This window comes from Haematobia irritans, chromosome 1 (assembly GCF_050003625.1).
Source record: "Haematobia irritans isolate KBUSLIRL chromosome 1, ASM5000362v1, whole genome shotgun sequence".
Lineage (NCBI taxonomy): Eukaryota > Metazoa > Arthropoda > Insecta > Diptera > Muscidae > Haematobia > Haematobia irritans.
This window is the reverse complement of record NC_134397.1, coordinates 173,379,857-173,407,828: the sequence shown is the minus strand read 5'-3', so window position 1 is coordinate 173,407,828 and position 27,972 is coordinate 173,379,857. Positions and strand designations below refer to the sequence as shown.

Below are 27,972 nucleotides of genomic sequence, written 5' to 3'. Positions count from 1 at the left end.
TCGATGAGTACCGCCCAATAAACACAGGATGAGCGTTTTTCAAATGCAACAACTTTTCAGTTTAATGATAAATATAATTTTCAACATAAATTCAACTTGACTTATCTTCAATACATCTTCAAATTGTTTGTGAATTACTTCCAATTTGCCAAAATGTTGACGAAATCTTTGAAAAGGTGTTGAAGATAATATGAGAAAAGTTTGACAAAACACTACCCTAAAATGCACGAAAAAACCATGTGGTTTTCAATACTTATTTGTGCAACGAAGTTCGTGGTCAATTGCAAGAAATATAAAAAAATGGAAAATTTTAGACAAATAACCAAATAGTTTATAAAAATAGGTAAGTGATAATAAAAAATAAAATAAAACTTTAAGGAAGTCACTAAATGCATATCTCTTTGCAGAAAACTAAAATTATGGATTCTACGTTCTTGAAAACATTAAAAAGCTGACCGATGAAAAAATGGTGGACAGTTAACTGGAACTGCTTCAAATAGTTTATAATAATTGGTACGTCAATATGAAAAATTAAATCAACACTTTAGAGAAGTCACTAAATTTAAATCTCTTTGCAGAAAACTAAAATCTGTGGATGCTACATTCTTGCAAGAAGCTGACCAATGAAAAATGAGTGGCTTATCGACAAGAAAACGTTTCCAGAAACATTACAAGTGCAACCAATTAAAATTGGTAAAAACAACAAATTGTTGAAATCAACAACTTCTGGATGAAAATGTGCATCACATCGTCAGTTTAATTCATATGCTATTATCAGTTTAAAATGGATATTTTACGAATTCCTTCTGCTGGAAATTAATTCTAACACGCGGTCCAGTGCGTTCCTAATTTCAAATTGGCCGCATGTTAATAAATTTTAATGCTGTTTTATGACACCAAAAGGAAGGAAATCGAATTATCAATGCAAAAGTGTTTACTTATAATGTTTAAGATATTTAAAGTTTTATTGTTTGTATTTTTTTTTCTTATTTGTTGATATGTTTAATAATCAATTGGTATTGTAGTGTATTATGTAGTGTAGTGTATTATTATATATTTTATTTTGATGAAAATGAATAAATTATACAAAATTCATAGAATTTTGGCATTGACTTTCAATTTGAAGTGGGGATATCATTCATACAAATTTAGGTTTAAAAGTATTTGCAACGATGTTAATTTTGAATTTGACTCGCATCGAAAATTGATTGACAAATTATTGAGTAGCGATGCATTTCAATTTGAGGATAACACTTGAGATATTATTGCTAATGTGTTGAATTTCACTGTTGAGGGTAATGTCTGTTTTTTGTTGAGAACGCGATTTTCTCAACAATTTCTCAACTTGAATATTACCCTAATCCTTTGAAAAAATGTTTGAAAAATTGTTGAAATTTTGCATTTTTCAAACGTTTGTGTTTATTGGGCGATTTCATAACCCTTGTACACCAGACATATATTAATCTAAAGAAAGCTACTTTAGAGATTACACCAATCGCCGCTTCGGTGAACACATGACCATGTTTCCGAGAGGTCCGGCAGATCATCAATGGTAAATTCATTGGTCCATGGTCATATTGCCCTTTTTGTCGGAGATGAATCGAAATAAAAATTTCCCCTGTGTTACAGTGTCCGATTATGTAGACCCCCATCCTATAGCGGAGGGATTATTTATAATTTTATTATTTGAAAAACCTTTGGCATGCCGAAAATCATAGCTGCGCTTTACAACAAAATGGACTAACTATTACCAGCTGATTGAATCGCGGCACATTACGATTTGTACTAACTCGTATTTGTGCAAATTGTCATCCCCCTACTACAAAAACAAAACATAAAAATAAATGTAGTTCTATTACATACACACTCACACACATGAAGATGCAATATGTAATTGCAATTTTTCTGCTGTCATCTCCATACAAGTCACGAAAGTTTGGCTTAGACCAGAACTAAAAAAGTGGAAGCGCAAAATAAAACTGATAACATAATCTCTACTAGTTGTAAAATTAGCAAAATTTTCCCCTCAATTTATACGTAATTATGAAAGCATTTAATATAAACAAATTGTTAAATAAACAAAAGATATAAGAAGAAACAGGTGCAAGTGTTGGTGTAGTTGAATAGACAGATAGACACAAGGCTGCAAGTCAACGGCGGGCAGAGAGCGCGTAGCAGAACACACAGACTGGTCAACAACAAGCAGCAATATTAATAATTTGAAAGAAGGAGGCGTATGTGTTACTACCGTGCTACTCGACACACAAAAAAGTATTCTCAATGTTAAAGATGCATAAATTATAAATTTTTAATAGGCTGGATACTTTTATTTTTAATAAACAAAACACGTACAACCCAGACAAGTGTTGGCACGAAAACTCTAGAAGGTTTCTGGTGGAATTTTATGTGAAAGAAATATTGAAAATAATGGAAATTATAAGAAAACCTAAGGATTTCCTGCAGATCGATTTGTTTAAATTGCTCAATTAACCACTCAGTGAATTGCCATAAAACATCACATAGTTCTTTGTTTCCTCGTTTGCTTACTACGTTTTTAGGCCATTTAAGTTCAATTACCTTTTCCTTCTCATTTCAAGAAGAAGAGGAGAAAAAAAATTACATTTTGCATGGTTTTTTGTATATTGGTTTTGCGTAAAACACGAATTTAAAAGTGGAGCATTTCTATAATTTGCACATACCAGCGGCGGCATCAACGGCCACACCATTATGTGGAAGTGTCACAAATGCGGCAAACCCGTATATTTTGGTAAGTTAACCTCAATTTGAGATATTAGTTATGATGAATTCAATTCAACTCTGCCTCCATGTTCCCCTTTCCATTGTAGCGGAACGTAAGCAATCACTTGGATATGATTGGCATCCTGAATGTTTGCGATGTGAAGAGTGCGGCAAGCGATTAAATCCGGGACAACATGCCGAGGTGGGTGTGTACAGTTGCATGATTCAGTTTGAATGGATATTTGGTTGTGTGACAGACAATGAAATGACCAGACGTTGTTGTTTTCTCTCTATTTTTATTTTACCAGCATAAAGGTGTGCCTTACTGTCATGTGCCATGCTATGGAGCTCTTTTTGGGCCACAACTTTTTGGTCATGGTACTCGTGTGGAATCTCACAAAAGCTTTGGCAATAAATCATTGCAAAGACCGGGACAACAAAATGGTCCTTCATTGCCCAGAGATCATTTGGAATCAAAAGTTAAGGTATATAAGGAAATATAAAAGATCATGTTTTATTACTATTACAGAATATTATTTATTTATTTATTTAAGTCTATAGAACAATGTTCCTTACAGACTACAAAAAATATAACCATTCCATTGTATACTATAATAACTGTAGATATAGTAATATTTAAGAATATGGTTGATTTGTGCTAGTACGACAAATTTCTAATTATTTCATAAACAACTTCAAAAATTCTTTAATATGTTGTTTTGAAACAGCAAATTCTACCATACTGACCCGATTCAAAAAATTGAAATTTATTAGCGATGCTATAAGCGGGCTATTAATTATATAATTTTGCCTGAAACGTTCAACATTAAATACATTAGCACCTCTCAAATTTCGGCTAAGAACAATAAACTGTAATTGAAATAGTATGTCTGGACAATCAACAATACCATTCACTACATCAAAAATAAACACCATAGCTTGAGCCTTACGTCTCCATTCCAAAGTATCTAAAACAATTAACAAACACCTTGATTCGTAACTAGGTAATGGCTGTGTAAAATTCAGTGAACTAAGTGCAAATTTCATGAATCTTCTCTGTATTCTTTCGATTCACATTAGTTGTAGTGTACGGACTCCAAAACAATGGATCAATATTCCAACTTGGACCTAACATAAGAATTATATAAGTTTTAAAGTGTAGGGATCACTGAATTCGCCACAATTTCTTTTTATAAATGCTAGAATGGAATATACCTTAGGAATTAAGTTATCCAAATGTGGAGTAAAATTAAGTTTAAAATCAAACAGAACTCCCAAATCCATTATCTCGTCCACTTTGTTAAAGGTTCATTACTTAAAGTAAAACTAACTTGCAATGGATTATGCCTACGATAGTATGACAAATGTGCACATTTATTAATATTAAGCTGTAACGCATTCAATTCACACCAGAAACCTAACCTAGTTAAGTCATCTTGAAATCCATAGCAATGCGTTACATGTTTCAATCTCGTAAAAATTTTCAAATCATCAGCGTAGAGTAGGAACCGTGCATTTACGAAACAACTTTTAATATCATTTATGAAGATATTAAAGAATAACGGACCCAATATACTCCCCTGAGGGACCCCAGAAGATTGAATACATGGCAGTGATCTAGCAAAGCCTAATTTTACAATACACTTTCTATCTGTTAAATAAGACCTAATCCAGGAATAAAAATTCGAATGAAAACCTAATAACTTCATCTTTTTTAAAAGTATAGCATGCGAAATTTTATCAAACGCACGTGGAAAGTCCAAATACACGGTTTCAACTTGATAGCCTGATGCAAAAGAATGTAAACAATAATCCGTAAATTCCACTAAATTAGAAACTGTTGACCTACCTTTATGAAACCCATGCTGTTCTGGAATCATAAGAGATTTAATTGCAAAGGATAATTTCTCACAGACTATTCTCTCAAAAACCTTCGAAATCACAGTCAACTTCGAAATCGATCGATAAGATTCTACACACTCCTTCCGACCCTTCTTTTAAATAGGGTCAATAAACATAAATTTCCAACGGTCTACAAATACTCCATCATTTAAAGATTTATTGAAAATCAATAGGAGTAATAATAGACATTGCACAATTCTTCAATAAACAAGCTGAAATGCCATCTGCGTCAATCGATTCCGAAGATACCATATTCTCAATTCCATGACGTATATCATCATCTGAGAGTGTCAACTGAGCTGTGTGATCCCCTTCTGAATGAAAGTTACAACCTGTTGAAGTCTCACCCAATTCAAAATTTGACCTAAAATACGAAGCAAAAAATTCTACAATATCATCCGGATTATCAGACGCCTCATTCCCATAACACATAACAGATGGTATATCCAATGATTTCCTCTTTGACTGTATGAATTTCCAAAATATATTAGAATTGGGTTTAATTTTACTTTCAATATAACATATATACTGTTTATACAAAAACTTATTAAGAAAGTTAAACTCATTACGACAATGATGGTATCTACGATAATTAATAATTAAGGAAGTTTGAGTATAATAATGAGCAAAATCGTTAAAGGGACTGTAAACAATTTAATTCACCGGAATCTAATGGAACGTTTCTGGCACTACTACAAAAGTAGGATTTTATTATATTCCCACATAGTCGCGGTATATAAAGTAAAGTCTCCCAGAAGTAGACAACCACTGCCGGCTAAATTTTTTCCCAAATTTGAGATGTGTCCACTTATGAGTTGTTAACTTTAATGTGTGTCCACTTTTTAGGTTGGTCCGTTTTTCAGGGTGTCCTTGCACTACCTTATTTTTTTTTCATTATTTCATGTTATTAAGCCTATTAATGACAAAGGGTGCCACCAAAGGCCTTAAACTATGTGTAGATATTTTAAAACCTAATTTTAAATGCCTAGAAATTTTCAAAAAATTATTTTAACAAGATTTTATGGCTCAATAGTCACATGACTCTCTCATAGGTTAAAGTGGCAGCCCGATTAAATTTCAGGCTCACTTAGACTATTCAGTCCATTGTGATATTACTCTTTCATAATTAATTCGAAAAATAAGTCCCATAAGTACCAGAGAGCAATGTTTGAATTTACAGTACTCGTATTATTTAAATAATCAGTATGTTTTTCTTCGATATGTATTACAAGAAATCGAGAAAAATTTAAAATTAGAAGGCAGTCGGTTTCGTAAACGAAAAACTCGAACCAGAAAGGATTGTTCGTATATTGTTATTGGCATATATATGATCGGAATAATTATTAGGCCTTCTACATAGTTAACATATTTATCTTTACGATCGATTGACGAGTTTAGTTCCCTGTATCTGGTTTCAACTCTCAGCCTACACCATCCATGGTCAGGATTATGGGGTGTATGCCAGAGCTTGACCGAAGCATCGGCTTCGGTATTTGGCCAAAAATCGATAATCGGCCACGAATCGGCCTTCGGCGTCCAGAGGCCGATTAACCGAAGCCGAAGCCTTTTCAATAATTTATTTCATATTGAATTGTCCCAGTGTTGAATTTGTCAAAACACCCAGTACAAATAAAATGCAAATAATTTTAGAAAAACTCCTTTTTTGTCATTATGATATCAAACTACTGAATTTAGAATACTTAGTTCTAAAAGAATATTATAAGACATTCAGAGATGGTCTGTATCAAACTTTTTTAGGTTTGCGACTGTCGTAAAGTTGTAAACGTCGTAAACGTCACATACGCGTCGTAAATGTAGAAAAAGTAAAAAAAGTCGCAAACTGAAAATACTTTAGTCGCGTCAGCTAGGCAGCGAATGCGATGATATTCAAGACGATGGTATGTGCCAAGAAGTTTCAATTCTTAGGAATATTCACAATTTTCGGTTTTAGTCCCCACATTTTCCCTATTGCCTTTTGCACGAGTACAGGGTAACCGTGGATTTTCTCGTCCTTTCTTAGCTTTCAAGTTCAGTCTCCTGTCTAATATAACCCCAAGGTATTTTGCACACTCACCAATGGGAATTTCGATACCACCTAAGAAAATAGGCTTGACCATGGGAAAACTTTCACAAATTTCTGCAGAAACTCACAGCGAATGCTGTCAAACTAAATTAAAAAATGTTCAGGATTTCTTCTATTCAAAATTTGGTTTTCTACAGTAGGTTTACGACTTTTGCGACATACGTATTATCCCGCTTGTTCGGGTAAGTAGTGAAAGCCTACTTATATAGCTACCTATTCGTAAACACCCCTACTTATAATCCTGACTACCGCCCTTGTATTTGAGCGGAGAATTTAACGAGGACATGTCGCTCAAAATAACCAATAGACTATTCTCTGCATTATCGGTAACCGCCCATTTGGTAGCTGGAAATTAGCACATAATTTCTCCGCAAAGCGCTACCCACAGAAAAGGGTGGTGCAAATATTCTAGGTAAATAAGCACTTCAAATCGATAATCTGGAACGATTTTTATTGATTTTAATTAAGGCTAATTTATATTTTGACTCTGTCTACATAAGTTCTAAACTATTTAATTGTAAATAAAATAATTAAGTCATGATTATATAAACAAACAGAGATAATATTAATATTCGTTGTAAGACGCATTTACTCTTCCTTTGTCGGTGCATTTCCAAGCGTATTTGTGGTTCTGGAGGTCCATTGCTGCTAGGAAGTTAAGACACCGATTCTGAAATTAAAAAGTATATATGAAATAAATATAATTGATCTGTAATAAAATTATAACTAATTTGTTTACTTACATTTTTAAATTACATTTGTTTTGAATCACGTGAATGAATCCGTATGCGACCAACCGATTTGAAACCAAGAGAACAACTGAACAAATGTTATAACGTCTAGCGGGACTTTGTTTATTTGTGTTCTTTAAAAACATCTTAAGATTATATCATATCTCTTTATACATTACGCGTAAGCACTGAAACCAAATTAAGAACATAATTGTGTGGTTTTGTTTTGCTTAATTTTGCTAGGGACACTATTTTGTACATTACTTCTAGATACCAAAATCAAATTATCACTTGATTTATTTTTTCAATTTCTCTCTCAACTTTTTTTTGTGCGAGAGAGACAACGTCTTTCCTATCGATTTCATACACAACTGGTAATGCCCAATATAGTCTATTGGACATTTAATAGATTACTTTATGGTGCTGAATTGGGTGAAATGAAATGGTGCATTATATGCATTTAGAAATGGAGTCTTTAGTACTTTTTGAATTCATTATTCTATACCAAGATAACCGCCTGCACGTGTGGAGTGCTTATATAAGCAGGATAAAAGCGACAATAGCTATTTGCCGAACAAGCGGGATACCATCGCAAATGTATGTCGCAAAAGTCACAGTTTGTGACAGGCCAACCCTGAAGACATTGTTGTTTTTATGCCTTTGTTTAAAAATATTCTAATATTGAACTAAAACACACCAAATTTCTTTAATTACAAATTTGAGGAAATTAATCGGTTTCGGCCGATTATAGCTTTTTTCGCCGAACATCGGCTTCGGCCAAAAACCCGCTTCGGTCGAGCTCTAATTGTATGCTATCACTACGTAAGACGGAAAATATGCGATGTACCTTTGAATAAAAAAATGCATTAATATCGACGTAGTTCTTGCCCAGTTGCAAGTGACTTTTGGAGTATGCGAATTAAAAAATTTTCATGGGTTATTTTTGGTCTGTGATAGTGTAAATAAAATTGTGCTTAAAACTATGACATATACTTTAGGTTCGGTTAGGTTGAACTTCTCACAGAGATTGCCATATTACATGTTTAGCTCAATGAAAAGAGTCTTCCGTTTTATAGCCGAGTCCGAACGGTGTTTCACATTACGGTGAAACCATTTTGAGGTTTGAAACGTTCAGAAATGTCATCTGAGAGGGGATAAACCAAAGCTTAAAATCGTTTTGGTGTTCGGTATAAACTGGGATTGATCCCAGGACCTTTGTGTGTAAGACGGACATCTACTATATAAAAATAAGTGGGGTTTTCCTTCCTGATGCAATAACTCCAGAACGCACGAACCTATTTCCATGGTTTTGCATTCGTTGGAAAGGTCTCGAGCTCCGTAATGCTTATTTAAATTCAAGAAAAGATTCAACGGGACAGCGTGAAAATCTTTTTTTTATATACAGCGCCATCTCGGATGCATCTCCGGAACGCACGAACCGATTTCCACGGTTTGCCTTACCGATTTTTTTGCATTCATGCTCGAGTTTATAATTTGTTTACTAATATCGAAAATTTCACCGATATACGAATTCGTCTTTGTTGACCGCATCGAATAAATTTTACCACATTCACAAAATAATTCTCCATTTATCAACGTCTTTGAAAATATCCGTTGTGGTTTCTAATAGCATGCCGTTGTGGTTCCTAATAGCATGCATCTAATAATAAAGCTCGTAATATAGTATCGGAAGTACATATATCAGTATTGTATAAAAAAAAATAAAATCGGATGTTTTTGTATTCATATATGCATAGAACTTCGATCTAATGATTTTGAAATAATTATAATCGGGTTTCCTTAATCAGTGTACATTATATATGTGGAATATACTTACTACAATGGAATATCTTTTGGAACGCAATTTAAAGGTTTTTATAACACAATGAATTATTTACACACATAAGTGCTACCAAATGTGTCAAATTAGCCCTTTCACTACAGAAATAAACCTAATTTTAAAAACTTTAATTTTTCTTTTTTGTACTACTATTTATGTAGAAAAAAATGGTAATTTTGAGAACCTATCTCAATCAAGAGCGTGTTCTGATAACTGTAATCAAATTGCCTTATGAAAATAAACACTATTTCGCCTGTTATATCTATCGAAGTGTGAGAAAAAAAGTATAAAAAAATCTCAAAAAATATCGGCTATAGTTCTTGGATGGATGTCCATTTAATAGAGACATACGAGTACAGTAGCAAAATAGTTTCAAAATTTCGTATTTTTCGTTTATTATTAAATAAGTTAATAAAAATGCATTATAGCGCTCAACAATGTGTGAAATATTTATATCTTATTTATATTAAAGCCTTTACCTTAAAATAACGTCAAGAAATATATCAAAGAAAAGAGGGGAAATAGAGTTTGCTGTCGTTTTCGAATTCCTTCTAAACTCTGAAAAAATGTGATAGATTTTATTACTATAGACAAATTTGCCAAAATTTTATTTCTATAGAAAATTTTGTCAATATTTTATTCCTATACAAAATTTTGTCAAAATTTTATTTCTATAGAAAATTTTGTCAAAATTTTATTCATACAGAAAATTTTGTCAAAATTTTATTCATACAGAAAATTTTGTCAAAATTTTATTTCTATAGAAAATTTTGTCAAAATTTTATTTCTATAGAAAATTTTGTCAAAATTTTATTTCAAGTGTACCTTAACCAACAGAGGAAAAGAATGTTTGTCAAATTTATTTGGGCAAAGCCCAAACGTGCGTCCATCCAACCAAGGACGCATGTTTCGGAATTACCACATTCCTCATCAGCATCCTCTACTTGCAGCAAAACTATCAACCAATTATCAGAATAAATTCAGAAAAAAGGTTTTACATGATAGGTTTTACATGATAGCCGGCTTATGCCGAAATAAATTCGTACAAACATAACTCTTTTCCTTTGCCACCGTCAAATCATCGATTTGAGTGCAGTTGGCTGGGTTTATTTTGAGCGTGCTTCATCTTCTTTCATTCGTTTTGTTTTGTTATTGTTGGTTTTGTTCTTTAATCATTGTTGTTGTTTTTTTGATTCCAGCTTAAAACCATGCATTGACTAAACTACAAGTGTAGCTTAATCAACAGAGGAAAATAATGTTTGTCAAATTTATTTGGGCAAAGTCCTATAGACTGCAAGATGGTTGGGTGGACGCACGTTTCGGAATTACCACATTCCTCATCAGCATTCTCTACTTGCAGCAAAACTATCAACCAATTATCAGAATAAATTCAGGCAGTTCATTAAACCCAACAATGAACCACACTTGAACCTTCCGAAAAAAGGTCTGTTGGTTAAGCTACACTTGTAGTTTAGTCATAGTTTTAAGCTGAAATAAAAAAAACAATAACAATGATTAAACAAAACCAACAATAACAAAACATAAAAAAATTTTATTTCTATAGAAAATTTTGTCAAAATTTTATTTCTATAGAAAATTTTGTCAAAATTTTATTTCTATAGAAAATTTTGTCACAATTTTATCTCTATAGAAAATTTTGTCAAAATTTTATTTCTATAGAAAATTTTATTTTTATAGAAAATTTTGTCAAAATTTCATTTCTATAGAAAATTTTGTCAAAATTTTATTTCTATAGAAAATTTTGTCAAAATTTTATTCATATAGAAAATTTTGTCAAAATTTTATTCATATAGAACATTTTGTCAAAATTTTATTCATATAGAACATTTTGTCAAAGTTTTATTTCTATAGAAAATTTTGTCAAAATTTTATATCTATAGAAAATTTTGTCAAAATTTTATTTCTATAGAAAATTTTGTCAAAATTTTATTTCTATAGAAAATTTTGTAAGAATTTTATTTCTATAGAAAATTTTGTCAAAATTTTATTTCTAAGAAAATTTTGTCAAAATTTTATTTCTATAGACAATTTTGTCAAAATTTTATTTCTATAGAAAATTTTGTCAAAATTTTATTTCTATAGAAAATTTTGTCAAAATTTTATTTCTATAGAAAATTTTGTCAAAATTTTATTTCTATAGAAAATTTTGTCAAAATATTATTTCTATAGAAAATTTTGTCAAAATTTCATTTCCATAGAAAATTTTGTCAAAATTTTATTTCTATAGAAAATTTTGTCAAAATTTTATTTCTATAGAAAATTTTGTCAAAATTTTATTTCTATAGAAAATTTTGTGAAAATTTTATTTCTATAGAAAATTTTGTGAAAATTTTATTTCTATAGAAAATTTTGTCAAAATTTTATTTCTATAGAAAATTTTGTGAAAATTTTATTTCTATAGAAAATTTTGTCAAAATTTTATTTCTATAGAAAATTTTGTCAAAATTTTATTTCTATAGAAAATTTTGTCAAAATTTTATTTCTATAGAAAATTTTGTCAAAATTTTATTTCTATAGAAAATTTTGTCAAAATTTTATTTCTAAAGAAAATTTTGTCAAAATTTTATTTCTATAGAAAATTTTGTCAAAATTTTATTTCTATAGAAAATTTTGTCAAAATTTTATTTCTATAGAAAATTTTGTCAAAATTTTATTTCTATAGAAAATTTTGTCAAAATTTTATTTCTATAGAAAATTTTGTCAAAATTTTATTTCTATAGAAAATTTTGTCAAAATTTTATTTCTATAGAAAATTTTGTCAAAATTTTATTTCTATAGAAAATTTTGTCAAAATTTTATTTCTATAGAAAATTTTGTCAAAATTTTATTTCTATAGAAAATTTTGTCAAAATTTTATTTCTATAGAAAATTTTGTGAAAATTTTATTTCTATAGAACATTTTGTGAAAATTTTATTTCTATAGATAATTTTGTGAAAGTTTTATTTCTATAGAAAATTTTGTGAAAATTTTATTTCTATAGAAAATTTTGTCAAAATTTTATTTCTATAGAAAATTTTGTCAAAATTTTATTTCTATAGAAAATTTTGTCAAAATGTTATTTCTATAGAAAATTTTGTCAAAATTTTATTTCTATAGAAAATTTTGTCAAAATTTTATTTCTATAGAAAATTTTGTCAAAATTGTATTTCTATAGAAAATTTTGTCAAAATTTCATTTCTATAGAAAATTTTGTCAAAATTTCATTTCTATAGAAAATTTTGTCAAAATTTTATTTCTATAGAAAATTTTGTCAAAATTTTATTTCTATAGAAAAATTTGTCAAAATTTTATTTCTATAGAAAATTTTATTTTTATAGAAAATTTTGTCAAAATTTTATTTTTATAGAAAATTTTGTCAAAATTTTATTTCTATAGAAAATTTTGTCAAAATTTTATTTCTATAGAAAATTTTGTCAAAATTTTATTTCTATAGAAAATTTTGTCAAAATTTTATTTCTATAGAAAATTTTGTCAAAATTTTATTTCTATAGAAAATTTTGTCAAAATTTTATTTCTATAGAAAATTTTGTCAAAATTTTATTTCTATAGAAAATTTTGTCAAAATTTTATTTCGATAGAAAATTTTGTCAAAATTTTATTTCGATAGAAAATTTTGTCAAAGTTTTATTTCTATAGAAAATGTTGTCAAAATTTTATTTCTATAGAAAATTTTGTCAAAATTTTATTTCTATAGAAAATTTTGTCAAAATTTTATTTCTATAGAAAATTTTGTCAAAATTTTATTTCTATAGAAAATTTTGTCAAAATTTTATTTCTATAGAAAATTTTGTCAAAATTTTATTTCTATAGAAAATTTTGTCAAAATTTTATTTCTATAGAAAATTTTGTCAAAATTTTATTTCTATGGAAAATTTTGTCAAAATTTTATTTCGATAGAAAATTTGTCAAAGTTTTATTTCTATAGAAAATGTTGTCAAAATTTTATTTCTATAGAAAATTTGGCAAAATTTTATGTCTATAGAAAATTTTGTCAAAATTTTATTTCTATAGAAAATTTTGTCAAAATTTTATTTCTATAGAAAATTTTGTCAAAATTTTATTTCTATAGAAAATTTTGTCAAACTGAATTATTTATGTATTTAATCGGCCTTTTTTGTTTTATATATACCCCGAATGGACTAACTTACAATTGACGGTGTTAAGAAGTTTTAAGATACCTTGCAAGTGCTACCGCAACCCAAGTAATTCGATTGTGGATGACAGTCTTTAGTACAATTTTTTATGCAATCCATGGTGGAGGGTACATAAGATTCGTCCTGGCCGAACATACGGCCATATATACTTGTTTAATTCTGAATTTATGGTGTTTTCTTTTCTGAAAAAAGTGCTTTGCCTTCATTTTGTCTGTACAGAATGCGCATTTTTAAAATGTTACAAGAAACCTAAAAAAATTCTATCATTTCAGCGGGCAGAAAAGAATTCAAAGAAGGAAACAGGGCAATCGCAGCACTCTCGTTTGTTGGCAGTGCTGAAAATGCCCGTAATTTGCCTCTATGCGTGGTGCTATTTTCACAACAGAATTCGAAGCCTTTTCGCACTTTTGCCTGTTTTTTCCGGGCAAAATGCAAAAAAAGTGTGCATTTTTTACAAGAAAAGAAAACGCCATTAATCAAACCGAATTTTAAAACAAAAATTCTGTTTTTTATCACCTAAAATTATGAAATCAAATCAGAATATCGAATTCTACGGAGCTATATTAAAACGTTGACTGATATTGTAGACTTTCGACTTGACCAGCATACAGACTAATAAGCACGTATCTTTTAAAAACTTAAAGTCGATAGCTGAATTGTCATTCTTATTTTAAAAATCTATTTATAGGCCTTTTCCCAAAATATTCCCTTTTCTCCAGTCCTAAAAGACGAAAGAATGTCGTAGTTTTGAGATCTAATAGAAAAGCTTATAAAACGAGTTAGATATGAACGGAAGATGTGAGTCCATGTTCACATGGCCAATATTTTTAGCTTTTTGATCTATTGTTTAACATACATTTTTTGTTATTTTATAGCCAATTTTTAGGTGTAGTTAAATTTACTTTTACCAAATTTTTCAAAATGTTCGTTAGATTTATTACGTAGCTCCATTGGAAAGCATAGCTTTCATAGTTCTCATACTTAATTTCTTTAGGTGTATAATCAATTTTATGACAATAAAAGCATGGAAGTGCGTAGCAGAGAAGTCAATAATCGTTTGATATTGGAAGGTGCTTTACGTGTCTATTGGGGAGTACAAGGTGTAATTCATTTAAAGGAAGATGATGATCAGCGTACATTTGTTGTACGTAAAAGAAATTCATGCCGAATGTCTAAGGCAGATCATGTGAGTAAATGTAGCAAAATGTATAAATTTCTCTTGAGGCTTAAATTAAAATCTTAACCTTTTATAGGATTCTTCCGATAAAGAAAACAATGAAGGAAGTGAATCATTAGGAACAACAACCAGTGACCAAGTGGATGCCATATCCACAGATACATCACTTACCGAAAGTATGTCATTCGATTCGTGTAGTTTAAATGAGTTTCCCGATTTACCAACAACTCCCGAGGACGCTTCCGCCAATACAACAGGTACACAAACTTTAAGAAATGGCATGGATGCTGCTGAAGAGGATACATCATCCACAACGGCTACACTATGCGATGATCAGTGTTCTTCTCTAACATCGGCGACGACTACCAATACAACTACAGGAACAAATGGCGTTAGCTCAACGTTGCCTTCGAAATTGGATAAATTGGTCAAATTAGAATGGGACGAAATAGATGATCTGTTGCAGGTGGAAAGGCGTGTCAGTGAAAAAGATAAAATCTATGAAACAATGCCAGTGCGTTTACCATCAACATCACCACAGAACTCATCTTCATCGACTCCTACATCGGATAGCTCAAAGACGGTTTCTCATCAAATAAGTACGGATACCACTAATGTGGAAGACATGTCATCGTCCAAGAATTCTACCCCGTCCTCGTCAACTTCATCGGCTTCCTCACCCTCATCCGCCACCACATCGCATAACACAACATCATCAGATAATTTTCTAACGGCCACTGCCTCTATGATGACTACCACCACGTCCGATGTAACAACCACCAATAATGCCAGTACATCTACAACAACTGTGGATAATTACGAGACATCGGATGATGCCACCTTAAAACCCATGGATTTTGAGGAATTTAAACGCAGTGTCCACCAGGACTATGTTAATGGTGCCAATTCATTTCAAGAACACAATGATGATACGCTGAAACGTAATCAACCCATTGATCCCTCCCGCATACATGATTCCCTAAAGCTTTACAATACCTCAAGCGATAATCCAATGAGTAAAAGTTTTAATTGTGAACATGCCCTACGCTCTATAGATGCCACATATATTAATGACACTCTGGCCAGGGCTAGTGCTGGAGGTGGGTCGCCCCAAAAACGTTCTCCATATATTTTGCAAAAAAGTGGTTCTGCGCAGGCGCAACTAATAACTAATGGTCGTTTTGAGAAGGGAATTAATCGCTCCAGATCTGGACCTTCATGTGTGGTCTACTCTTCCAGTGATGATGATGCTGATGATTCCACATTGAAACCTCAGAAAAAAATTGATGCTGGTGCTGGACCTGGTGATCATATTTCTGCCACTGTGCGCAAAAGTGATATACCACCACATTTCATACAAATCAATATGAATTGCTATCCCAAAAAAGAGGGGGCAAGTGACTGTGATTCAAGTCATTTACAATTAACCACATCACAAAGTCAAAGTGGGGCAGCGGGTGGCGATGAATTGACCCAGTCAGATGAAATGTTCACCGCCAATCTAGGGGAGACTTACACAAATAACAAAAGTCGATGTCAAGATGATGATGAAGAACAGCCTTTACATATCACAGAAGATGGTGTTGTTCTAAGGAGACCACCTCGTACTGGAGCTGCGGCCATCAAAAGACGTAGTGGCAATAGAAGGTAAGGAAAATTATAGTTGTATAGCTGAACTCCCTCACATGCATGATTCAATTTTATAGATCCCGCACAAAACTTAAACGTCGTTGTTCTATCAATGGACACTTTTATAATCGGGAAACATCATTCTTTACCCCACCTTATGGATCACAAATGTCTGTTTGGGTGACATCATTGGTAACCACCCAAGAAGTTATAAATTTACTATTGGAAAAATATAAAGTTGATAGTGCCGCAGAGAATTTTTCATTGTTTATAATACGTGATAATGGTGAACAAAAACGTCTCAAAGAAAACGAATATCCATTGATTACACGTATCATGTTAGGACCACATGAGGATGTAGCAAAGCTATTTTTAGTTGATGCCAAGAAAACCGATGAAATAAGGTAGTAACTATGACTATTTTTTATGGATTATGTGAATCCTAATATCTTGCTTCGGATTGTTTTATTACAGTAATGAAGTTGCCCAGTTTTTGAATTTATCATTACCAGAATGTCGTGCAATTCTAGAACGTTACGATCAAGAATTGGATAGAGAAGTTACCAAAGTTAAAGAAAAGTAAGTACTATGTTTTATACTACCTTGTTAGTACAAAAAGAGTACCATCACGTTCCCCATCAATTCAAATTCGAATTAAAAAAATATCAAAATTTGACTGGTGGAATTTAAAGATTGAAAACGTCCATTAGTCGAGAAGAGGTTTTTTACTTTTATATCCCTGAGCTACATGGTTGTTAAGATTATATATTAAAGATGTTTGACAGTATGAAAAAATATATATGTTTAAATATAGAATTGTAGGAAAAAGACAAGGATTTTTTAAAGCAAAAATACAAAGTCATGGAGAATTGGGGTTTTTACCCATTTTTTTTAAGCTTTATTAGAGCAAGGTTGGTTAACAAACTAAAACTTCTTCCATCTCAGGAACATAACTGCTGAATATTTATCCCCATATACAAAATAATTTATTGACAGTTTATCCAAACAACAAGTAGATTTAACCACATCACAATTACAATTTACATTTGCTAAAAAGGAATATGTAATGTAACAGTAGTTCTGAAGATTTTTTCTTTTAGGAGTATTCTTCACAAATATTTCATAATAATTGTGTTTTAAATAAATGACCTTACCATATTATATATTAAATAAATGCTTTACTACTTCTAACGTTTTTCACGAACTCTCTTAAACAACCCACATTTATTTCTATTTTAAGCGTGAAATTAATTTACGTTTAATCTTATTATTTTTATTTCTAAAATATGCGTTCTTACCACAGTTACCACTCGAGCCAAAAATAATCTACAAAATTTTGAATCAAAAAACTACCAAACCAAAAAGTCTTGGTTTGCAAAATTTTATTTCTATAGAAAAATTTTGCAAAATTTTATTTCTCTAGAAAAATTTTTTTAACATTTTATTTCTATAGAAAATTTTGTCAAAATTTTATTTCTATAGCAAATTTTGTCTAAATTTTATTTCTATAGAAACTATTTGTAGAATTTCATTTCTATGGAAATTTTTTTTTCTATAGTTTATTTCTATAGCAAATTTTTGCATAATTTTATTTCTATAGAAAATTTTATTTCATTGTTATACCCTGCGCCACACTGTGGAACAGAGTATTATAAGTTAGTACATATGTTTGTAACACCCAGAAGGAGACGAGATAGACACATGGTGTCTTTGGCAATAATGCTCAGGGTGGGTCCCTGAGTCGATATAAACATGTCCGTCTGTCCGTCTGTCTGTGAACACATTTTTCTGATCAAAGTCTAGGTCGCAATTTAAGCCCAATCGCCCTCAAATTTGGCACATGTTCCTAATTTGGGTCAGAATAGAACCCTATTGATTTAGGAAGAAATCGGTTCAGATATAGATATAGCTCCCATATATATCTTTGGCCCGATATGCACTAATATGGACCCAGCAACCAGAGTTTTATACCGATTTGGTTGAAACTTTGTACAAACAACACTTAGTCGTATAGTCAAGTGTGCAAAATTTGATTGAAATCGAATATACCTTTCGCCCGATATGGACTTATATGGCCCCAGAAGCCAGATTTTTTGCCGAATTTGGTTGAAATCTTGCACTAGGAGTACAATTAGTAGTATAGTCAAGTGTGCAAAATTTAATTGAAATCGGTTCAGATTTAGATATAGCTCCCATATATATATATCCTTCGCCCGATATGGACTAATATGGTCCTAAAAGCCAGAGTATTGGCCCAATTTGGTTGAAATTTTGCACAGGGAGTAGATTTAGCATTGTAGTTATGCGTGCCAAATCGATTCAGATTTAGATATAGCTCCCATATATATGTTTCGCCCGATATGCACTTATATGGACCCAGAAGCCAGAGTTTTATCCAGATTAGCTTGAAATTTTGTACAAGGAGTACAATTGGTAGTATAGTCATGTGTGCCAAATTTGATTGAAATCGGTTCAGATTTAGATATAGCTTCCATATAGTTTCGGCCCAATTTGGTTGAAATTTTGTACAAGGAGTACAATTGGTAGTATAGTCATGTGTGCAAATTTAATTGGAATCGGTTCAGATTTAGATATAGCTCCCATATATATGTTTTTCTGATTTCGACAAAAATGGCCAAAATACCAACATTTTCCTTGGTAAATCGCCACTGCTTAGTAGAAAAGTTGTAAAAATGACTCTAATTTTCCTAAACTTCTAATACATATATATCGAGCGATAAATCATAAATAAACTTTTGCGAAGTTTCCTTAAAATTGCTTCAGATTTAAATGTTTCCCATATTTTTTTTGTCCTAAAATTGTGTTCCACCCTAGTGCATTAGCCAACTTAAATTTTGAGTCTATAGATTTTGTAAAAGTCTATCACATTCTGTCCAAATCGAGTGATATTTAAACGTATGTATTTGGGACAAACCTTTATATATAGCACCCAACACATTTGACGGATGTGATATGGTATCGAAAATTTAGATCTACAAAGTGGTGCAGGGTATAATATAGTCGGCCCCGCCCGACTTTAGACTTTCCTTACTTGTTTTTGTTTTGTTTTTAAGCAGTCTGTTTGTTTCAAAATGCATTGATCAGCTATGATGCGCACATTCGAGACTGTTGTTGTACGAAGTACATTATAGTAGTCTAGTACATGTAATGATATTATGGCTCATATATATGAGCCTATCATTACTCATTTTTTTATGATGTTATGGAAGAGCAAAAATGTTGTTTCTACTATTTTTCCTTTTTTGACATTTTGGATTTGTAGAAGCTCATTCTTTGCAATATAAGAAAGCTTTACCAATATTGTCTAATAATTGAAATGAGTAGATCGTCCAATAAAGGGAACTGATGAGGATGTGGAAATCCGAAACAGCTGTATTCCCAACCATTTTGGACCACATTTTTGCTCTTCCATAACATCATAAAAAAATGAGTAATGATAGGCTCATGTATATGAGCCATAATATCATTACATGTACTAGAGTACAATAATGTACTTCGTACAACAACAGTCTTGTTTGAATTTCTCAAACATCATTTATCGTAAGTAAACACATGTTGCTCTCGAAGGAAAATCAGATATGTCCATAGCTGGGTAGAATCGTGGATATTAAATGAACATTGTTGATAACCTATCAATTGTATTTAGATGTTTCTGTTTGTGTGGTATACTCTGTTATTAGTGTGTTACTTATTTTGAGTTTAATGCATGGGATTTTCAGAGTAGAGATAAACATATGAATTTTATGACACCCACAAAGACAAAGTCACTTGAGAAGAGATCAATGTTATCTATAATGGGTTTCCATTTGTATATGAGTTAGGGGATAAGTTGTTGTGACGATAGGTTAAGAAATATTTTGTAAGATAGCATGTAAGAATGAAAAATTTAAAATAAATTGAGTGTATTCATCAACCTCGACGAAGACGGAGGCATTTTCATTCATTTTTGGTCCTTCGAACCTTTCTTAAGAAAGAATGAACCAGCGAAAGGTGTTCTACATCAAAGAGTAGAATTAAGTAGACAAAGAAATCCTGCTACGAAGAAAACGTTGGAAGAACGAACGAGGAAAAAGACGAAGACGAGAGTAACGAAAAGGAGATGATCTAACAAGCCGAAGAAAACAACGGATGAGAACGAGATTACGACGAAGCGAAAACCCAAACTACGTGGGATAAAAGGAACAAATTTTCAACGAAATTGAGAATGAAACTAAGCGAATAAAGCATAGGACGAGAAGAGCAAACCAGAAGAAATAGATCGAAAAGACGAGCGAAAAAAAAAACACGACGACAAGAAGTACTTGCGAAAACAGATTTAAGAGTAGAGGCATACCGCGAGGAATGAGCATCGAATTTAATTATGTTGAATAAAGTATTAAAAGACATGGCAAGCAGGAAAATGAGGTCGCTCGAAAATGCGTTTAATGTAAATCTGGCCGCATTGAATTCTATGATGAAACAGGGACAGAACGTAAGAGATAAATACTACTTACAAAAAAAGTACGAGAGGTTGGAAGATCAGATGAGGAGGCTCCGTGACATTTATACGGAAATGGTGAAAGAAGGAGAGGTCAACGATTTTACGGAAGACCAATGGGAGCAAGCAGTCTCTGATTTGAATGAGGAACAGGAGAAAATAATGGAAACATCCATGGCTTTAGAATCAACGGACAAGAAGACCATCAAGTTGGAAAAAATAAGAATTCCGGAGTTTAGTGGACGCCTGGAAGACTGGAATACATTCTATGGGCTATTTCGGACTCTGATACACGAAGATGAGAATTCATCTGATCAGGAGAAGATGTTTCGGTTAAAAACTGCATTGAAAGGAGACGCATGGCAACTGATCCGAAACATGCCGTTGTCTAGTACCGGATACAAAACAGCGTTAGAAACTTTGCAACAAAGGTACGACAACAAAAGGAACCTTTTCAACCATTATTTGGACAAGCTTATCGATCAACCGAACATAAGTTCGTCATCAACTGCCAGTATTACGCAACTACTGGATGTATCGATTGAGTGCATTGAAGGCATCAAAGCGATGAATTTGAAATTAGAAGATGCGTATCCGATTCTTGCGCATATTATATTACGAAAATTGGATGTGGAAACACGTCTGCAATACGAGCAGACAATACAAAAATCTACGGAAATTCAGGACATCGGTGACATTCTAAAATTCCTGCAGCAACGATACCAAATATTAAAATCAGTATGGACAACAGATGAGAGAAGAAAACCACTGAAGCAATTCAGGTTTAAACCAGCGACAGCTACTGAGTACGATAACAAATTGAAGTGCGGTTATTGTAGGAAGGCAGGACATAAAACGTTCCAATGCAGAGAATATGCCACTTTAAGGGTTCAGGAGAGAATAGAATGGGTAAATAAGAACGAGATATGCCGTAATTGCTTGGTTCACAAAGCCACAAGAAGATGTAGGAGCAAAATAAGTTGCTATACATGCAAAGGGCTACACCACACAAGTCTACATATTAATAAATCCGAGGCTTTTGAAGATAGCAGCGAAACGACTTTGACAACATTGAATGAAGCACATCACGTTTTAATAGCAACCGCACAGATCCGTGTAAAATCGAATCAGAACAGATTCATAACTTTGAGAGCGTTGATCGATCCCTGCGCGCAAACCTCATTAATCAGTGAGGAAGCCGTAAACATTCTGCAACTCCCAAAACTAAAAACCGATGTAACTCTACAGGGACTTGGGGGTGTAATAGTCGGCAAAGCGAAATCTAAAGTCAATATTGATGTCAAACCACGGTTCATGAGTGACTATGTTTTGAACATAGAAGCAATGGTGTTTCCGAAACTGGCTTCCCTACAACAAGATCCCACGTGTGAGTACGATATTGATAATTGGGATAACATTACTCTTGCAGATCCAGACTTTGCGTCATCAGACAGAATAGATGTGTTGATTGGGAGTGACGTCTATCATGAAATTGTTCAACAAGGTATTCTCAAAACAGATAAACTGCTGGCGCAGGAAACAAAGCTAGGATGGATATTATCTGGATCCATTTCAGCAAACGATAGGAGTGATGAAAAATTTGTAGCCACCACTACGATAAAAAGAGATAAAAAATTTGAAGGTATTACAGAAAACGAAAACGTGGTAAGGGACAACGTTTGTGTGGAGAACTACTCATCAACTAAAACGAATGACCAGCACTTTGTAAGACGTATATTCAAGAACCATATTAAATGGGAAGGCTCAAATCAACGGGCAAGGACACGAGTCCTGAATATAAGGAAGAAGTGATTCAGCAACACTGAACTCAAAGAAGAATACGATCCTTTTATAGATGACACATCTTTCACACCACTTACCCTAAACGGTTCTTAGAGGACGATGTACATTCCACTGTGGGGCCGCGCAGAATGTTTGAATTTCTCAAACATCATTTATCGTAAGTAAACACATGTTGCTCTCGAAGGAAAATCAGATATGTCCATAGCTGGGTAGAATCGTGGATATTAAATGAACATTGTTGATAACCTATCAATTGTATTTAGATGTTTCTGTTTGTGTGGTATACTCTGTTATTAGTGTGTTACTTATTTTGAGTTTAATGCATGGGATTTTCAGAGTAGAGATAAACATATGAATTTTATGACACCCACAAAGACAAAGTCACTTGAGAAGAGATCAATGTTATCTATAATGGGTTTCCATTTGTATATGAGTTAGGGGATAAGTTGTTGTGACGATAGGTTAAGAAATATTTTGTAAGATAGCATGTAAGAATGAAAAATTTAAAATAAATTGAGTGTATTCATCAACCTCGACGAAGACGGAGGCATTTTCATTCAAGTCTCGAATGCGCGCGTCATAGCTGATCAATGCATTTTTAAAATTTTATTTCTATAGAAAATTTTTGCAAAATTTTATTTTTATTGGAAATTTTGTCCAAATTTTATTCCTATAGAAATTTTTGTCCAAATTTTATTCCTATAGAAATTTTTGTCCAAATTTTACTTCTATAGAAAATTTTGTCAACATTTTATTTCTTTGGAAAAATAATATAAACAATTTGTAAAAGGTCCTTCACAAAGGAGGGATATGTTTTTTATCTTGTTTGGCCAGAAATCCAGTGATATTCAGTGCAGTGTGTTAACCTTTTTTTTATTTTGCAAAATTTACAAAATCATCAGGAATTCTACCAATCTACCCAATAGTAAAAAAATGTTAGAATTCTACCAACTGTGACAACCGTGGTTCCTACTCAAATAGTGTTTATCTTAGAGCATTACTAGCCATATTTTGATTTATTGTAATCGTTGAGAAAAGTCATTATTATTGACACAATAAGGGGTTATTTTACAAACTTTGGTATACGATTTCACTTCCTATTTCATGGCCGGAGGTATGCCTGGGGAGAAGTATTTTCCTTCTAGGACATTCGTATGTAAATTTAATCTGGAGCGATTCCTATTTATAAGTGGTTATTTCTTATTGATTAGGATTACCTACAAGATTACGGGGTAATTCGAGTTTTTGCTGCGTAGCATTCCTACTTAGTATTATTTATTTATTATTGGATTAAAAAGTTGAAATTTAATGTCATGACACACTATTTAAAATTTTAAAATTATGAAGAGTTTATCATAAAACAAATTTGTGGTCTTCCTATTTTATCAAAGTTTAATGTGTTGTTTAAAGCGGAAAACTAAGTAAATTAGATCTGTGAAAAAAATGTTGGAGGAAAATAGTAAAAGCAATTTTGCCTACAAAATTCAATCCAAATGGTTGTGGTCTCGTATAATAAACCGATAAAATGTCGTATATCTGAGAATTCGTAGATTTATTGTTTACAGGATCAAGAAGACAAATCCACGTATCGTTTAATTCAAATCATATTGCAGTGAGACAAATCCGCTTTTACTTTAATCAAGAATCACTTATCAAGTCCACATGAATCCTTCACATTCAAGACCTAATTTAAGCATTATAAACCAATGTAAATGTCGGAGTTCAGTAAAAAAATTAAAATTATTGTGTACTGGATATAGAAATTCAATCAAGAAATCATTTAATACGGAATAATTTATCAAATTGTATGTCCATCATGAAAAAGTCTACTCTGAAAAACAGCTTAAGTGGAGGTTTCATGACATATTGCAGTAAGACTATCGAATTGAAGCCAAATAATAAATTTCTTATTAGCTGAATCAAGAACATAAATCAAGATACTATTTAACCAGGAACCATCTATCAAGTCCACATGAATCCAAGGATTATCAGTCAATGTAAATATAGAATTTGAGTCACATCGTACGTCTGTTTAATACACAATCAAGAAATTTAAGATATCAAGATAATACATTTGTTTGTTCCATCATGAAGAGAGAATAAGCCAAATCCAGATATCGTTTAACCAAGAATCATCTATAAAATTGTAAGACTATATTAATTGACTGATGTTCATCTTCAATATAAGATCTCATGAGCAATTTTATGAAGGAAAGTTTTTCTCTGAAGTTCAGTTCACTTGAAGGCTTTATGAAATGTTATTGCATTGTCACCACGGTTGTCACTCGAGGCAAAAAAAAAAATCTACCAAAATTTGGAGAAAATTTTACTAAAAAATTACACAAACAAAAAAATCTCATTTTCCAAAATTTTATTTCTATACCAAATTTTCTCAAAATTTTATTTCTATATAAAATTTTGTCAAAATTTTATTTCTATAGAAAGTTTTGTCAAATTTTTTTTTTGTATAGAAAATTTTTGCAAAATTTTATTTCTATAGAAAATTTTTGCAAAATTTTATTTCTATGGAAAATTTTGTCAAAATTTTATTTCTATAGAAAATTTTTGCAAAATTTTATTTCTATAGAAAATTTTAGCAAAATTTTATTTCTATAAAAAATTTTTGCAAAATTTTATTTCTTTAGAACATTTGTCAAAATTTTATTTTTATAGAAAATTTTGTCAAAATTTTATTTCTATAGAGAATTTTTGCAAAATTTTATTTCTATAGAACATTTTTGCAAAATTTTATTTCTATAGAAAATTTTGTCAAAATTATATTTCTACAGAAAATTTTTGCAAAATTTTATTTCTCTAGAAAATTTTTGCAAAATTTTATTTCTATAGAAAATTTTGTCAAAATTTTATATCTATGGAAAATTTTGTCAAAATTTTATTTCTATAGAAAATTTTGTCAAAATTTTATTTCTATGGAAAATTTTGTCAAAATTTTATTTCTATGGAAAATTTTGTCTATATAGAAAACTTTGTTTTTTTTGGAAATTTTGTCAAAATTTTATTTGTATAGAAAATTTTTGCAAAATTTTATTTCTATAGAACATTTTTGCAAAATTTTTTTTCTATAGAAATTTTTGTCAAAATTTTATTTCTATAGAAATTTTTTGCAAAATTTTATTTCTATAGAAAATTTTGTCATTATTCTGATTTGTTAATAATCAGAATAAAATTTTATTTCAATAGAAAATTTTTGCAAAATTTTATTTCAATAGAAAATTTTAGCAAAATTTTATTTCTATAAAAAATTTTTGCAAAATTTTATTTCTATAGAACATTTTTGCAAAATTTTATTTCTATAGAAAATTTTTGCAAAATTTTATTTCAATAGAAAATTTTAGCAAAATTTTATTTGTATAGAAAATTTTGTCAAAATTTTATTTGTATAGAAAATTTTTGCAAAATTTTATTTCTATAGAACATTTTTGCAAAATTTTATTTCTATAGAAATTTTTGTCAAAATTTTATTTCTATAGAAAATTTTTGCAAAATTTTATTTCTATAGAAAATTTTGTCAAAATTTTATTTCTATAGAAAATTTTGCGAAAATTTTATTTCTATAGAAAATTTTGCGAAAATTTTATTTCTATAAAAAATTGTTGCAAAATTTTATTTCTATAGAAAATTTTTGCAAAATTTTATTTCTATAGAAAATTTCTGCAAAATTTTAATTCTATAGAAAATTTTTGTAAAATTTTATTTCTATAGAGAATTTTTGCACAATTTTATTTCTATAGAAAATGCTTGCAAAATTTTATTTCTATAGAAATTTGTTGCAAAATTTTATTTCTATAGAAATTTTTTGCAAAATTTTATTTCTATAAAAAATTTGGCAAATTTTTATTTCTATAGAACATTTTGTCAAAATTTTTTTTTGTGAAGTATCTCTTAGTTGGAGATGAATATTCTGCAAAATCTACAAAAGCATCAAGAATTCTACCATCTACCAAACAGAAAAAATCTACCATTTTGGCAGAGTTCTACTAATTGTGGCAACTGATTGTGACTCCCATGGAAATTTAGATATTGCATCGGAATATATCAGAAAGTTTTTCAAAAGTATAGCGAATTTTATAAGAATATGCAAGTAAATCTCAAAGGGATATAATATGAAGAGGGATATGAAAATACAGATGGATATTTGAAACTGCATGGAAATCAAGAATATATAGTGAATTTGTCAACCAGCGAAACAAAATTTTTATTTATAAGAAAGTTTAAGTAAATTTCAAATACTAGAGGGCCAAACTTCAAATACTACAGCTGGTCATTTGAAACCTCGCGGAAATAAAGAATATATAAAAAATAAGATATGACGATATATGAGAAAACATTTGAAGCTAAAATAGTCCATATACGAAAATCAAAACAAAATTCAAAACAGGACCAAAGAAATTCTTAAGGGACTCAATCTCAAAGCATAACTACAAAGTTTGAAGCTAAAATTTGTCCATTGGTGGAATATTCGGTTATCAAAACAAAATTGCAAAGAAGGCTATTTACTATTTAAGACATTTTCGTAAGGCTCAAGATCCATCAAGAATCAATTGGTGTTGGAATAAATTAAAATTTAGGTATAAACTATTTATAACATTTTTATAATATTGATGTTTTATATTTCTGTTCTTATCATTTTTTTCAGATATGCTGAATTACGTCGCCGTATTACTGCTCGTATGGAATCTCTTAAAGTTCATTTATAAATTCCTTCGTTTTTTCTACATTTCCGCTTATAACATTACATCCTATTCTATCTGCAAATTATTTCCATTTTTTTATATACTTAGCACAACAATATTGTTTTCAATATTGTTTTTTCCTACTTTATTTTTGTTTAGTTTAATCACAAAGATTATTTTAGTATAATACATACATATATTCACAAAAGTTTTGTAATAATTGCCAAAAAACAGTGCATATTATTTGTAGAGGTGTTTTTGTTGTTTGAAGAAAAAAAATCAAAGCCTATATTCGAACAATCAACCAAACGTGTCATGGTTTTACTTTATTTTGATCAAACTAATATATATTTTTTTCAAATACATATATTAAATAGAAATTAAATTACATTTTTTTGTTTGTTTTTGTTTTTTTTTTTCTTTTTTTAACTTGCTAACATACCAATTTACCTATACATGTTGTGCTAATATTACTGTGTGCTTAAAGTGAAAAGTTTTTCCCCAAATGTTGGACTAAAGAAGTGTGTAATATATGGATTTAAATGAATTCGAGTACGTGCACAGAAAATATATCACCAAAAATTTGAAAAATTTTTATTTAAAAAAAAAATTATTTAACATCTAATTGATTTAAATTTTGGGAGCGCAAATTAAAAATACGGGATTTTTTCAAATATTTGAGAATTTATTCCGGAAAAAA

The 27,972-nt window shown here is 30.7% G+C and overlaps 1 protein-coding gene and 1 long non-coding RNA gene across 2 annotated transcripts; both read left to right on the top strand.

The window, feature by feature from the left end:
• Positions 1 to 19: 19 nt before the first annotated feature.
• Positions 20 to 1,119, top strand: LOC142242910 (uncharacterized). The gene is made up of 3 exons (XR_012724245.1): positions 20 to 343; positions 408 to 513; positions 579 to 1,119. It is a non-coding gene; the product is annotated as an uncharacterized LOC142242910 (long non-coding RNA).
• A 757-nt stretch (positions 1,120 to 1,876) lies between these two features.
• Positions 1,877 to 27,657, top strand: Rassf (Ras association family member). The gene is made up of 8 exons (XM_075292154.1): positions 1,877 to 2,767; positions 2,847 to 2,941; positions 3,048 to 3,224; positions 14,466 to 14,657; positions 14,725 to 16,295; positions 16,355 to 16,681; positions 16,752 to 16,856; positions 27,236 to 27,657. Exons 1-8 carry the CDS (start codon positions 2,728 to 2,730, stop codon positions 27,294 to 27,296), a joined length of 2,568 nt encoding a protein of 855 aa, XP_075148269.1. The 5' UTR covers positions 1,877 to 2,727; the 3' UTR covers positions 27,297 to 27,657.
• Positions 27,658 to 27,972: the final 315 nt, after the last annotated feature.

Coding starts and splice junctions, on each gene's coding strand:
- Rassf (XM_075292154.1), top strand. CDS start 2,728: ATGTGGAAGTGTCACAAATGCGGCAAACCCGTATATTTTG. Junction 2,768..2,846: donor CGGCAAACCCGTATATTTTG/GTAAGTTAACCT, acceptor TTTCCATTGTAG/CGGAACGTAAGCAATCACTT. Junction 16,682..16,751: donor AAGAAAACCGATGAAATAAG/GTAGTAACTATG, acceptor GTTTTATTACAG/TAATGAAGTTGCCCAGTTTT.